The following is a 15,894-nucleotide window of genomic DNA, read 5'->3' as shown; positions in this document are numbered from 1 at the left end:
AATTCCTGACTGACACAGACTAAAAACAAGAACTGTGCCAAACTCAGCACTAATTCGCCACCTCTACTCTTTTCAGAAACACCACAATCGCTGGTTACGGAAATAGTGTAGTCAGTCGACGTGGTGCTTCTGAGGTTTGGAATGGAATGTATTAATTCTGTATCTTCCTGTGTTAGATCTATCTAATGGTACTCAACAATGACAAGAATGAAAAAAAGAGTAGATTTCTGCTGGTTAATTCCAACTTTGCTTGAAGAACGTGAAAAACCCAAAGGGGAAGTTTATCACAGTAACAATGTTTAAAAAATACTTATTAATAAGACAGTCAAACTAAATCAGATTTTTTAAAAAAAGTTGCAAGAATAACTATGATTCTTATTTCACTCTGTAATTGTCAAAAGACACAATTCGACAAACCTCTTTACATATTAATTGTTTTTGATAGACAGAGGATGGGAACTAATCCTCTTTATACTCACACCTGCCTTTCCTTTTACACATCCAACCACAAATAATGTTCACGTAAGTACTGCTGGTAAAAGACATATTTTATGTAAACTTTTTCATCAGGACAATTTGCAAGAAATACCAAAGCGAAGGGAAGACAACATTGAGAAGAGGGTGCTGATTGGTTTGCAAGTGGACTCTGATTAGTAGGAATATTACCATGGAGAATTGATGAGTATAAGATCAAAGGATTTGACTCAATCTAGCTTTTTACAGCAATACTTGGATCCTATTTAACCAAGTAACTGTCTAACATTAGGTTACCAGTAAGAAAGTTAGCATTAAGGCACTTTATCTGAATGCTCGTAGTATTCACAACAAAGTAGATGAATTAACAGCACAAATCCTCTTGAATGATTATGATGTGATAGGCATCACAGAGACATACATGGTTGCAGGGAGTTCAGGACTGGCAGTTAAACATCCGAGGATTCACAACATAACAAAAAGACAGGGAGGTGGGCAGAGGGGGTGGGGTTGCCTTGTTAGTTAAGAATGAAATTAAATCTATGGCACTGAATGACATAGGGTCAGAAGATGTGGAGTCTGTGTGGGTGGAATTGAGGAACCACAAAGGCAAAAAAAACTATAATGGGAGTTATGGACAGACCTCCTAGCAGTGATCAGGACCAGGGGTGCAAGATGCACTGGGAAATAAATAGGGCATGTCAGAAAGGCAAGGTCACAGTGATCATGGGGGACTTCAATATGCAGGTGGATTGGGTGAATAATGTTGCTGGTGCATCCAAAGAAAAGGAATTCATGGAATGTTTGCAGGATGGCTTTTTGGAACAGCTTGTGATAGAGCCACAAGGGAGCAGGCTATTCTGGATTTAGTGTTATGTAATGAGCCAGACTTTATAAAAGACCTTAAAGTAAGGGAACACTTAGGAGGCAGTGATCATAATATGGTAGAGATCAGTCTGCAGTTTGAAAGAGAAAAGGCAAAATCGGGTGTAATGGTGTTACAGTTAAATAAAGGTAATTACAGGGGCATAAGAGAGGAATTGACGAAAATCGACTGGAAGCAGAGCCTAGCAGGGAAGACAGTAGAGCAACAATGGCAGGAGTTTCTGGGTGTAATTGAGGACACAGTACAGAGGCTCATCCCAAAGGAAAGAAAGATTATCCGGGGTGGGATTAGACAGCCACGGCTGATAAAGGAAGTCAGGAAATATATCGAAGAAAAAGAGACAGCCTATAAAGTGGCCAAGAGCACTGGGAAATCAGAAGATTGGGAAGGCTACAAAAACAAACAGAGGATAACAAAGAGAGCAATAAGGAAGGAGAGGATCAAATATGAATGTAGGCTAGCTAGTAATATTAGAAATGATTGTAAAAGCTTCTTTCAATACATAAGAAATAAACGAGAGGCAAAAGTAGATATTGGGCCGCTCCAAATTGATGCTGGAAGACTAGTAATGGGAGATAAGGAAATAGCTGAAGACCTTAATAAGTACTTTACATCAGTCTTCACAGTGGAAGACATGAGTAGTATGCCAACAATTAGGGAGAGCCAGGGGGCAGAGTTGAGCATGGTCGGCATTACAAAAGAGAAAGTGCTAGAAAAGCTAAAACGTCTAAAAATTGATAAATCTCCTGGCCCTGATGGGCTACATCCTCGAGTTCTGAGGGAAGTGGCTGAGGAAATAGCAGAGGCTTTGGTCATGATCTTTCAAAAGTCACTGGAGTCAGGGAAAGACCCAGATGATTAGAAAATTGCTGTTGTAACCCCCTTGTTGAAGAAAGGGTCAAGGCAAAAGATGGAAAATTATAGGCTAATTAGCCTAACCTCGGTAGTTGGTAAAATTCTAGAATCCATTGTCAAGGATGAGATTTCTAAATTCCTGGAAGTGCAGGGTCAGATTAGAACAAGTCAACATGGATTTAGTAAGGGGAGGTCGTACCTGACAAACCTGTTAGAATTTTTTGAAGAGGTAACAAGTATGTTAGACCAGGGAAACCCAGTAGATGTTATCTATCTAGACTTCCAAAAGGCCTTTGATACGGTGCTTCACGGGAGGCTGCTGAGCAAGGTGAGGGCCCATGGTGTTCGAGGTGAGCTACTGGCTTGGATTGAGGATTGGCTGTCTGACAGAAGGCAGAGAGTTGGGATAAAAGGCTCTTTCTCGGAATGGCAGCCGGTGACGAGTGGTGACCCGCAGGGTTCAGTGTTGGGGCCGCAGCTGTTCACCTTATACATTAATGATCTGGATGAAAGGGCTGGGGACATTCTGGTGAAGTTTGCCGATGATACAAAGATAGGTGGACAGGCAGGTAGTACTGAGGAGGTGGGGAAGCTGCAGAAAGATTCAGACAGTTTAGGAGAGTGGTCCAGAAAATGGCTGATGAAATTCAATGTGAGTAAATGTGAGGTTTTGCACTTTGGAAAAAAAAATACTGGCATGGACTATTTTCTAAATGGTCAGAAAATTTGCAAAGCAGAAGTACAAAGGGATCTGGGAGTGTTGGTCCAGGATTCTCTAAAGGTTAACTTGCAGGTAGAGTCCGTAATTAAGAAAGCGAATGTAATGTTGTCATTTATCTCAAGAGGGTTGGAATATAAAAGCAGCAATGTGCTTCTGAGGTTTTATAAAGCTCTAGTTAGACCCCATTCAGAATACTGTGTCCAATTTTGGGCCCCACACCTCAGGAAGGACATACTAGCCCTGGAGCATGTCCAGCGGAGATTCACACGGATGATCCCTGGAATGGTAGGTTTAACATACGATGAACGGCTAAGGATCCTGGGATTGTACTCATTAGAGTTTGGAAGGTTGAGGGGAGATCTGATAGAAACTTACAAGATAATGTATGGTTTAGAAGGGGTGGATGCTAGGAAGTTGTTTCCGTTAGGCGGAGAGACTAGGACCCATGGGCACAGCCTTAAAATTAAAGGGGGTAAATTTAAAACTGAAATGAGACGACATTTCTTCAGCCAGAGAGTTGTGGGATTGTGGAATTCATTGCCACGGAGTGCAGTGGAGGCCGGGACTTTGGATGCCTTCAAGGCAGAGATCGACAAATTCTTGATCTCAAAAGGAATCAAGGGCTACGGGGAGAGTGCAGGGAAGTGGAGTTGAAATGCCCATCACCATGATTTAAATGGCGGAGTGGACTTGATGGGCCGAATGGCCTTACTTCCACTCCTATGTCTTATGGTCTTATGGTTATTACAGAAAAATATATGCAGGTAATGTGTATTCATGTGATAGGGTGGGAAATTCAAATATCGACACATGCTGTGCTGTCTCTTTTATTAAAGAGTCAGAACAATCTGTGAGGAGCTGGGAAAAATTCATAATTTATCTGAATATACAATTTTGGGCAGTCAGGGGCTTGTAGCTCATGGCAATTGCTTATTATCCTGACTTTATATCTAGATGTTAATTTTTGCTAAGCAAAATAAATTGAAACATTTCACATTACATAAGTGACAAAAACCACTCCAAGCAGAAAACTGATATGAGGATTTAACAGCAGCTCAGTACTGTTCATGAAGTAATGTATCAATTATGTACCATTATCTTCTAGATGTCGCAGAAGAATGGAGCTTGATTCTGTGCCTTCCATTGTGTAATCCAGTGCAATATTCCCATTGATATCTTGTAATAGTACATTGGCTCCAGCCTGAGAAAACAATGTCAAAATTTATTAGCGTATATCTCTGTAAGACATTTCTTATGTTTGGATAATTAAAATAGATAAATATCTTCTGTGCATATCAGTTAATGATGCATTCTATCTTGAAGAATTTTTACGTAACTTACTTTAGAATTCAATTATTTCCTTAGTGTGTATCTTGTTTTCCACCCAATAATGTCTTCATGCCATGCCTTCAGCCAGCGAACTCCCATATTCTGAAATTTGTTACCAAATTCCCCCATCCAAAGAAAAAGACAACTACTATTAACCCTATCTATACACCCCCACAATGATTTTATAAACCTCCAAAAAGTCACCTCTCAACCTCCTATGCTTTTCTGCATTAATAATCCCAAATCATGCACAATTCAGGGTGGAACTATTATTTCAAAGATTTGCAAATGTTTGTTAAAAGAAGTTGATTCTGTTTGTATTTTGTGAGATGAAACCTATCAGAATGTTCTTCAGGCATAACTTGGGTGCAAGACAGCTCAGTGATCCTCACTTGGCCTGATGGTAGAAAGTGGTAAGCACCCAGTCAGCTCATAGTTTAATGCGGACAAGTGTGAGGCGATGCACTTTGGTAGGAGTCACCAGAAGGCAAAGTACTAGGCTAATGGTAAGGTTCTTAGTAGTGTAGATGAGCAGAGAGATCTCGGTGTCCATGTACACAGATCCTTGAAAGTTGCCACCCAGATTGACAGGGCTGTTAAGAAGGCATACAGTGTTTTAGCTTTTATTAATAGAGGGATTGAGTTCCGGAACCAAGAGGTTATGGTGAAGCTGTACAAAACTCTGGTGCGGCCGCACCTGGAGTATTGTGTACAGTTCTGGTCACCGCATTATAAGAAGGATGTGGAAGCTTTGAAAAGGGTGCAGAGGAGATTTGCTAGGATGTTGCCTGGTATGGAGGGAAGGTCTTACGAGGAAAAGCTGAGGGACTTGAGGCTGTTTTCATGAGAGAGAAGAAGGTTGAGAGGTGACTTAATTGAAACATATAAAATAAACAGAGGGTTAGATAGGGTGGATAGGAAGAGCCTTTTTCCTAGGATGGTGATGGCGAGCATGAGGGGGCATAGCTTTAAATTGAGGGGTGAAAGATATAGGACAGATGTCAGAGGTAGTTTCTTTACTCAGAGAGTAGTAATGGTATAGAGCGCTTTGCCTGCAACAGTAGTAGATTCACCAACTTTAAGTACATTTAAGTCGTCATTGGACAAGCATATGGACGTACATGGAATAGTGTAGGCTAGATGGGCTTCAGATTGGTATAGCAGGTCAGCACAACATCGAGGGCCAAAGGGCCTGTACTGTGCTGTAATGTTCTATGTTCAATGTTCTATACGTAATAACAGACAGCCTGCTGGGAACTGAAAATCAGCTCTAAAGGAATGTGTGTGCAAGGACAGATATCATGAACCAGGCAATGTTCTTGATAACTAAATCGATAAATGAAGAAAGCAATGAAGCCCATCTTTAAACTGAAGAGTCCACAGTTGTGAGGTCTATAAAGACTTTAGATGATTGCTTTGCCAAAAGCTAATGGAAAGATTCCCATGAAATTTGTACCAGGTGCAATAGCTGGAATACCAATGGCATTAAACTAAAAATCTGGTGATCTGTCACATGAATTTGGGTGGATCCCCAGCAACATGTATAAACTCCAGATTCCAAAGGAAAAGGGTATTTTTGGATTTTGGGAGTTGGGGTTGTACAAAGTATAGGATGATAGATAAAAAAAGAATTTATAGGCTATTGTGTTAACTTACTCTGTTTAATTCCTTTTGAAGGCAGCACAATGGCTCAATGGTTAGCACTGCTGCCTCACAGTGCCAGAGGCCAGGGTTTGATTCCACATTTTGGCAACTGTCTGTGTGGAGTTTGCGCATTCACCCCGTGTCTGCGTGGGTTTCCTCTCACTGTCCAAAGATGTGCAAGTTACATGGATTGGCTGTGCTAAATTACTCTTAGTGTCCAGAGATGTGCAGAATACATGGATTATCCATGGGAAATGCAGTGTTATAGGGATAGAGTAGGGGGTGGGTCTGGTTGGGATCTATTCAGAGGGTCAGTGTGGACTTGATAGATTGAATGGCCTGCTTCCACCCTGTAGGGGTTCTAATTATTCTGTACGAAAATTCAGTTCATTTTTATATTTTTGCTTAGGAACATGAAATCTTGCGGCATAGATCTGTCAGTTAATTGCTGAGTGTTTGGATGTCTTCTTTAAATGTTAATGGTCCGCAGTAAGGTACTAACCTTGATAACTAAGCTACTTCAAATGAGGTATTAATTTTGTGGGAGCTGCTCTGCATCCTTTCTACACTAACATCCACTACATGAAGTGTCCAAACAGACATAGTTTTCTAACTAGCTTAACCAAACTCTTGTACTTCTATATTTATGAAGAGCTGAGAGCGATCTTAAGTAAGTGAATGATACAATAACACAAGAACAAAACAGAAGTTGCTAGAAAAGATATACTCTAGATCTTCCTCCGAGTCATGTCATTAAAACAAGGAACTGTCTGAAAGGGTGCCACCAATTCTATCTGAAGGCTAATGAACAACATAAGGAAATATTAGGTCATAGTCCCATGATCAAGGTGTTATGTTTTAAGGAGCCTTTTTAAGAAGGTAAATGACAGATGTTTAAGGAGTGGATTTCAGAACTTAACGTGTATGCATCAGCAGAAAATGCTGAAATCCATGAATAACAAAGGTGCAACAAGACATTCCGACAATCATAACATGTTCAGGCAGAACCAATATGGCTTTACAGGGGAGAAATCATGTTTGATTAATTTAATAGCATTCTATGAGAATATAAAAAGAAAGGCAGATAAAGCTGAGCCAGTAAGCATTCTTTTTTTTGGATTTACAAAAGGTATTTGATAAGGTCCCAACCCAAAGGTAACTGCAGGAGATGGATGCCCATACACCAAACCTGCCAGGGCTGTGCTGCTGTTTACAGATTGAGTTCCAACTCTCTATCATTTTCCCTAACTTCAAATGAATAATGATTCCATCAATGTTCAGGATTTTCCCCGACCACATATCCTCCAGAGATTTTCTCATGTTACAGTGCACTCTCCGCAACTCCAAACATCACATTTCTATCGCTTTCTTAAACAGTACAGCTTTGGTAAAACCAAGTGTAGAGCTGGATGAACACAGCAGGCCGAGCAGCATCTCAGGAGCACAAAAGCTGACGTTTCGGGCCTACCCTTCATCAGAAAAGGGGGATGGGGAGAGGGTTCTGAAATAAATAGGGAGATTTACAATCCGACCCCACCACCAAAGACATCCTTCCCACCCCACTCTGTCTGCCTTCCGGAGAGACCACTCTCCCGCAACTCCCTTGTCCGCTCCACACTCCCTTCCAACCCCACCATACCCGGCACTTTCCCCTGCAACCGCAGGAAGTGCTACACTTGCCCCCACACCTCCTCCCTCACCCCCATCCCAGGCCCCAAGATGACTTGCCACATCAAGCAGATGTTCACCTGCACATCGCCAATGTGGCATACTGCATCCGCTGTACACGGTATGGCTTCCTCTATACTGGGGAAACCAAGCGGAGGCTTGGGGACCGCTTTGCAGAACACCTACACTCAGTTGCAGTAAACAACTGCACCTCCCAGTCGCAAACCATTTCAACTCCCCCTCCCATTCCTTAGATGATATGTCCATCCTGGGCCTCCTGCAGTGCTGTAACGATGCCACCCATAGGTTGCAGGAACAGCAACTCATATTCCGCTTGGGAGCCCTGCAGCCCAATGGTATCAATGTGGGTTTTACCATCTTCAAAATCTCCCCTCCCCCCACTGCATCCCAAAACCAGCCCAGCTTGTCCCCGCCTCCCTATCCTGTTCTTCCTCTCACCTATCCCCTCCTCCCACCTCAAGCCACAACTCCATTTCATACCTACTGACCTCATCCTGCCCCCTTGACCTGTCCGTCCTCCCCAGATGGACCTATCCCCTCCCCACCTCCCCATCCATAATCTCCTCGCCACCTATCTTCTTCTCTCTCCATCTTCAGTCTGCTTCCCCCTCTCTCCCTATTTATTTCAGAATCCTCTCCCCATCCCCCTCTCTGATGAAGGGTCTAGGCCCGAAACATCAGCTTTTGTGCTCCTAAGATGCTGGTTGGCCTGCTGTGTTCATCCAGCTCCATACTTTGTTATCTTGGATTCTCCAGCATCTGCAGTTCCCATTATCTCAGTCCTGGTAAAACCACTATTTTAGCCTATTCCCATCTCACTGAACTTATTTCTTTCCGTTTTGTTTATTTTTTAGCCTCTCACCATCCACAGCCATGATTGGTTGCATGCCTGACATTTTTTCAACAAGTTCCAGTTTTTTTGGTCAGAACCATTTTCTCTTCATTATGGGTGTTTTGTATCTATTCCGCCACCATGGTGGGCTGAGGACTTCCACTACTTCGTTGAACTTGGGCACAAGCCGTCCCAAACTGCCAACACCATCCTCTGGTTGAACTTGTTCTCATATGGAACAATTTATCCGTCCACTTGAATGAGAGATGCATTTATAAGTGTCCACATAGGTGTTAGTTATGGTTGTCTCCCTATAGGCATGCCTCCAATAAACTGATCACAGGATCAGTGCTGTTGCCAGATTACATCTCGAACTAAAGAATCTCCATCAACCTTGCTTGAAATTTCCATCATTCTCTTGATTTTACATGATTCATTGCCAACTCCTCCCTCCCCTTCATTGGCATCTGCATTTCTAGTTCTGGGGATTTACTGTCAACTAGATTATAATCCCTCTTAGTTGCCCCTGCTCCCTCACCTACATTTCATCACACCTTGCTTCCAGCATCTTTTCTGATGACACAATCTTCCACAATGAAACTTCTAACAGGTCTTCCTTTCTCCCAAATTGGGAATTCCTCCCTCACCTTGGCTTATGGGGTCAACAATCATGCCGGACCCCTTTCCAACACTTATACATTTATCCTTTCTCCCCACCTCCCAGAATCAGAACAAGGTTTTGTTTGTCCTCATTTATCATACCATCTGCCTTAGTACCCAATGAATTATCTTCTGCATTTCTGCCACCACCAGCATGATTTCACAATGAAACAGATTTACCCGTCCAATGTTCAGTCAGCATTCCCTCCCCAACATCCGTGTCCACTCCTCAATCACCTCCCGCACAATTTATTTGTCTTCCTCTCACCTGGTACCTTCTCTGCAACTGTAGATGATACAACACCAGCCCTTTTGGTTCCTCTCTCCTGCAACATCCAAGGTCCCAAAAAGACTTTCCAGGCAAAGAAATGTTTCTTTCGATTTAACATGCTACATTTGCTGGTCACAATGCAATCACCTCTGAATTAGAGGCCAAATTCAGATCTGTTTTCCCTCCACTTGGTCCACAAGCATGATGACAAATTTCCGATGGTCTGTCATTTTAATTCTCCACATTTCTATATAAGGACTGATATCTCCACCCCCAGCCTGCCTGACTCTCCCATTGAAGCTCCAACAAGCTCATGGGACAGCACCTTACTATTTGGTTAAGTACATTACAGCTTTCTGGACTCAACATTGTGCTCGATAATTTAATCTTGCAAACTCTGTTTTCCCCCTCCAACTTTTTTCTTTCACTTTATTTTTGGACACAGCTATTCATTATTGCGCCATTCACACAATCCCTATAGTGTGGGAGCAGGCACTTCAGCCCATCGAGTACATACCAATTCTCCAAACAGTATCCCTCCCAGGCCTCATTCCCACCCTGTCTACACATTTCCCACGGCTAATCCACCCATGTCTGCACGTCCCTGGAAACTACGGGCAATTTAGCACGGCCAATCCATCTAAGAAGAACTAAAGTGTACAATCAAAGTGACGGCATGTTTAAGCCAATGATTGGTTGCAGAAATGTGACTCCAAATAAGTTAAAGATGCAATTTTCAGGACATTGAAAGTGGAGCAATACATAATAGACCAGTATGCAAACAATAAATAGAGTTTGTCGAGACAGCTCATTTTACAGAGGTGAGCCTTTTTGTGAACAAAAATGAGTTCATAAAATGCCACAGCAAACAGACTAATTTTAGCAGCAGCTAACCTTTCTAAACAAAACACATCATGATATTTTGAAGTGCTATCAAGGCATCGTCAAAGATGCAGAGGGTAGGTTTTTAAAGGCAGTCTTAAGACACAAATGACAAATGTCTAGTTGAGTAAAAGAACCTAAAAACATGATGTCATTTTGCATCTACTTTCTCACTTTTTGTACTGAGTTGATATTTTTAGAGCAATTGTAATCACAGTACTTTTGGTACACCTGGAGGAAGCATGATATCACAGGAAAACATACACTAATGTGATATCGTCTCAGGTTCTAATTTGTGCAAACGCTTCTGTCACTGTGCGAATCAGAAAATTTTTAATGAAATCCACCTCTCTATACTTTAATGTTGTGTAGCTTGAAAAAAAAGTGTGCTTCTTAATACATTTACAAAATTGTTAGTAAATTGAAACAGTAATTAAACTAGAAAAAATGGCCTGGATTTCTGTGAAGCTATTAAGGCTGTGCAGCAGGCAAACTATTGATCAATTTGTGAACACTCAAAGGAGCCAAAAATTAGAAGCCAGTTGGTAAATGTGGATCAGTTATGTAACGACCAGAGAAACATCAGTACGATGTATCAGTCAGTACTGAGCATCAAAGTACATAATAACTGAGGTCATTTGAACGAATGTTAAACAAATGTCACCCAATAACATGGGAGTGAATCCTTCCAAGGACTAGCAAATGGTTTGATCTATTTCAGTAGGAAAATGAAAATCTGTCTGCAAATTATTTTCAGCATTTAGAGGTCAAGTCTTTGATAGTACCCTGACCCTAAAAGCTGAAGTCTAATCTGAATAAAAGTGCTACATATCAAGAATGCGCAAAGAGAAATTACTATACATGAGGAGAATTAGGCAAGGTACGTGTCAAAATGCATTTTAAGTGTCTTGTCACTTTTTTTAACTATTAAACGTCCAGCTAATTCATGGAGGTGTCTGCATCTATGATCCAGGAGATTTTTTTGTATCATTAAGCATGATTAGCATAGACTTTAATGCTGCTGGTGCAGATTGTTTCCCTGGAGAAGTACATAACAGGAATTCACTGACCCTCAGACCTGAATTTCTGGTATACTCAGCATTGTGAGCTTAAATTTATAAAATCTGCTCCTTATTGAAATGCTGAAATAGTCAACAATATTGAATTAAAGTCTTCTCAATGTCCACAATGCCCTTTATTTTACAAAGTATTAATTCTAAGCTGCAGAATAGCTATGCATGATTCAGCAAGTTACTGTCCAAAGCTAATTAATGCCAGAATGTTGCAGATTCAGTAGAATTAGTTTCACACATTTTTAGTTTTAATAAATTTTCAGCACGTTCATTATCAATACATTAAATGAACATCAAAGCAATACACATGGAGGTGGATGAATCACATAATAGTTCATCAGGAATACAGAAAAGGAAATCAGCAGTTCTCACAAGATTCACTACATTATTTTTAATTCTCATTATACTGGCATTTTGGGTATATATTGATACTCGTATATATTGTCCATTCCTGGATGATCCCAGAATCGTAGAATCCCTACAGTGTGGAAGCAGGCCATCTGGCACATTGAGACCCTCTGAACAGCATCCTCTCAGTCCCACCCTGTCCCTGTAACACTAATTCACCCAACCTATACATCCCTGGACAGTTCAGCTTGGCCAATCTACCTAACCTGTAAAGCTTTGGTCTGGTGGTCGTAGTCCTTCTTTGTGAACTGCTTATAAAGTCTAGTCAAGTGAGCAGCTGGCTAGGCCAGTTTGCGGGGCAGGGAAGAATTAACTATATCGCTGTGGGCCTTAAGTCATCTGCAGCCTCCCGCAGAAGTTACTGACCAAACGCCTGAGACTTAAAACAATCTGGTGACTTTTATGCATTTCATCTTTGTATGTTTAGGTTTAAGAAATGAACTCTCAGATTTGAACTGGATTTTTGCTGAGCTTGGCTAATTTTTGAAATGGTGGCTAGGTCCGATTGTGGGATTTCTGACAATTCTTGGCAGTGTGGGATAAGGGAGCTGACAGTGGGCCTCCTCCCATTCAGCAGTCTTGCCCATTCAAGTCCGTTACCATCATTGACTTGATCTCTTCTGCCTTCTCTTTAGCCCCTTTCCCTCTCCAGCCTCTCTCCATCTCACCATTCCTGCGGTTTTTGTACAGTGGCTCTGTAAGCAAAAATAGTTATGACTCACCACCTGTCTAAAGTGGGATGAACCAATAAGGGACCAGCTGTCTTCCTCAGTCTCTTATTGCTGCTGTTGCATTCATAATACAACTTAATGGGGTAAAATCCATGTGATGTAACTGGAGCTTACACCAAATGGGTGTTAATGGGTAATTTTACAATCAGGTCCCCCAATGCAGGGCTTCAGTTGAGAGGAGAATGTACCTGAAAATCATTTGCTGAACACAGTGTGCCTGATTCATAGGCTGCGTGGCATTATGGCTCTGAGGGAGAATCATTGCTTTCACAATTATTCTAACCTCCAATGTTTGATATTCTACTGAAACAATCTAACTGAGAAAGACACTAAAGAAGTTACATGGTCCATTAAAACAAAGCAAAGAACTGTAAATGCTGGAAATCTGAAACATAAACTGAAAGCACTGAAGAAACTGAGCAAGTCTGGAAAGGGAAACAGAGTTAATGTTTGAGTCCAGTGATCCGTTGTCAGAATTGAAAGCAGCTGGGGAGCAATCCTGTCTGTGCTGATTGGGTAGGGAAAGGGCGGGAGTGAATAGAATAAAAAGAATTGGTGCCAAGAGAGTGGAAGAGAAAAAGGAGGAGCAAACAAAGGAATTGATGATGGTAAGCCTCGATGGAGATAAATGTTGGATAAGGTACCAACAAAGGACTGTAAATGGTTTAAAATGGATTAGCGCTGCTGGGAGAAATCCATACAAAACAGAACCTCAGGAGATGTAGGGGTGGTTAACAAACATGGGTATACACATTCCAAAATTTTTAAACTCCTGGTTGAATCCTTAAGGCTGTAGGGTGTCTAGGCAGAAGACGAGATGTGGTTCCTACAACGTGCATTGAGCTTTGCTGAAGCACCACAGCAGGCCTGAGAGAGAAAGGACTGCTTGGGAATGTCAAGGCCTGGATCCAGGTGCACCGCATTCAGTCAAGGCTACTGTACATGTTTCTCGAATGCAATTTTTTTTACATCAGGAAGATAAAATGCAGACTGGGTTACCACTTTGCAAAACATTGGCGATCTGCCCATAAAAATGATCCTAAGCTTCCAATCGCTGACACTTCAACAAATAGTTGGATAGGCAGGTTTTGACAATACCTTCTCACCCAGCTACCAGTGTGGGAGACTGTAACAATTACCATACTAACTGGGATTATCCAGTGCCGTACAGTCAACATCAATAGCTCCTAGTCTGGGCCTGCAGAAATAACCTCACACTGATACATGATCCCAAGCAATGTTCCAATCAGTCAGACTGGGGTATAATACAGGCGGGGTCAGAAATACTCTCCTGACCTCTTCTGTTGCATCAATTCCCTTGAAGGTCAGGAGCAAATTTATGCAGATGCTGGAATCTGTACTGAAAACAAAAAATGCCAGAAGCCACAGTGGGTCAGACAGCTCCGACGAAGAGTCATCTAGATTCAAAACGTTAACTTGTCTTCTTTCCACTGAGGCAGCCTGACCAGCTGTGATATCCAGCATCTGTTGTTTTCAGTCCTTTGTAGGACCTCCTCAACCAGCATAGTGTTTAGACCTTCATGACTTCCCATGTAGTCAAGTGCTGATGATCGGCTCGGTGTAAGGAAGATGTAATGAGAGTTCTGTAATACGGATTGGCCAAAATGCAGTGAGACCTTGGACACCATCAGTGTAACTACACCTATGCTTTATCCACTTGAGGAAGAATGGAAATGCATGCTTCTGCAGTGCCATTTAAAAATCCATTTACACTGCCAGCCCTCTTATTGGCAATTGATCCATTTCCATCCTATGCCTGAAAGCACAGCACTCCCAAAGGAAAGTAAATTGTCTGGTGGCTTTGGGACTACAGACCACCACAGCAGGTCTTTCAATGGTGCACTGATTCATTCCTGTCAGATTCACTACCTTGGAGCAGCCTAAAAAATACCTGTATTTAATTCCACATTATTAACCTTTAACCAAGTTCACATACATCTGCTCCATGCAGCAAGGACATAGAGTCTTAGAGTCATATAGTCATACAACAAAGAAACAGACCCTGAGATGGCAAGAAATGCAGATGCTGGAGTCAGAGACAACATAGTATTGAGCTGGAGGAACACGCTGGCCAGGCAGCATCAGGGGAGCTGGAAAATTTGTGCCTCAGGTCAGGATCCTTCTTCAGAAATCACAAATCACAGAACTGCAGAAAATATGAAGGGGGCCTGAAATGTGGCAGAACAACAGGATACAACAACATTGCAAGGAAACTCTGAAACATCTTTGCCAACACACTTGCACCTAGATAACTCAGTTTCGCACAGAATCATCAGCTCAAATTCACTCGCAGCAGAATGAAATCATTTCCTCATACAAAATCCTGAAAAGAAACTCGCTCTGTCAGCCAGTGATTAGCCAATCTTACCACTTTGTGTGTGCTTTGACATCTTTGCATTTTTTATCATGCAATGCCTATCACCATCCTTAACTGGTAAAATGTGCAGCGAATGTGATAAGCTGGCACTTGTCACCAACATGAAAAATGATTTTCATAATAAAAGCCCTGAAGTCAGGCATGGTGCGACTGGACCTCACAGCCACCAGCCTGCTCCAAAAGTTGTCTGGCTGTTCCCAACCTGGATCAGGGCAGTTGTAGTCTCATTCCTTCACAACAGGTGATTGACAGTCCAGGCTGGGCAATCACTTTGCAGAACACCAACGTTCTGCCACAAAAATGACTCCCAGCTTCCAGTCGCCTGCCACTTCAAAACATCACCGTGTTCCCTGGCCGAAATCTCTGTCCCATGCTCGCTGCATTGCTCCAGCGAAGCCATGCACAAGCTGGAAGAACTGCATCTAAATTTTCCGCTTGGACACCGTGCAGACTTTGGGGCTTATTATTTGAGTTCAATAATGTTAGGGATCAAGCACCTTCTCTCATGTCCTTATCCAAGCCCCCACAACCAGACCTCATCATCACATGGGATGCTGTCACAAACAACCCATTCATTGTCAGTGGCTAATGATCCCCATCAACAGCTATTCTGTAATGGGACAGGAATAATTAATGACCTCATAGTTAGGGATCCTCTTGGAAGGAATGATCATAGTATGGTTGAATTTAGAATACAGATGGAGAGTGTGAAGATAAAATCCAATACCAGGGTCCTGTGCTTGAACAAGGGGGACTGCAATAAAATGAGGGAGGACTTGGCTAAAGTAAACTGGAATCAAAGATTTTATGGTGGGACAGTTGACGAGCAGTGGAGGATTTCCAAAGCAAATTTTCAAAGTGCTCAGCAAAAGTATATTTCAGTGAAAAGGAAGGACTGTAAGAAGAGGGGTTGATCTGCCCTGGGTATCTAAGGAAATAAGGGAGTCTATCAAATCGAAAGAGAAGGCATACAAAGCGGCCAAAAACAGCATGAAACTAGAGATTGGGAAAACTGTAAAGTCAACATAAAGCCACAAAAAG

General features: G+C 42.0%; 1 protein-coding gene across 7 annotated transcripts in view; it reads right to left on the bottom strand.

Annotated features, from left to right (window-relative positions):
• The window catches only part of myo16 (myosin XVI), a 360,735-nt gene that overhangs the window by 228,657 nt on the left and 116,184 nt on the right, over positions 1-15,894 (bottom strand). For all 7 annotated transcript variants that reach the window (XM_059646418.1, XM_059646419.1, XM_059646420.1 and 4 more), the window contains one exon: positions 4,029-4,137. In XM_059646418.1, the coding sequence (XP_059502401.1) occupies positions 4,029-4,137 (109 nt within the window). The remainder of the gene's footprint in view (positions 1-4,028; positions 4,138-15,894) is intronic.

This window comes from Stegostoma tigrinum, chromosome 6 (genome assembly GCF_030684315.1).
Source record: "Stegostoma tigrinum isolate sSteTig4 chromosome 6, sSteTig4.hap1, whole genome shotgun sequence".
Classification (NCBI taxonomy): Eukaryota; Metazoa; Chordata; class Chondrichthyes; order Orectolobiformes; family Stegostomatidae; genus Stegostoma; species Stegostoma tigrinum.
The sequence above is the reverse complement of the archived record's forward strand: the minus strand, read 5'-3'. Positions and strand labels throughout refer to the sequence as shown.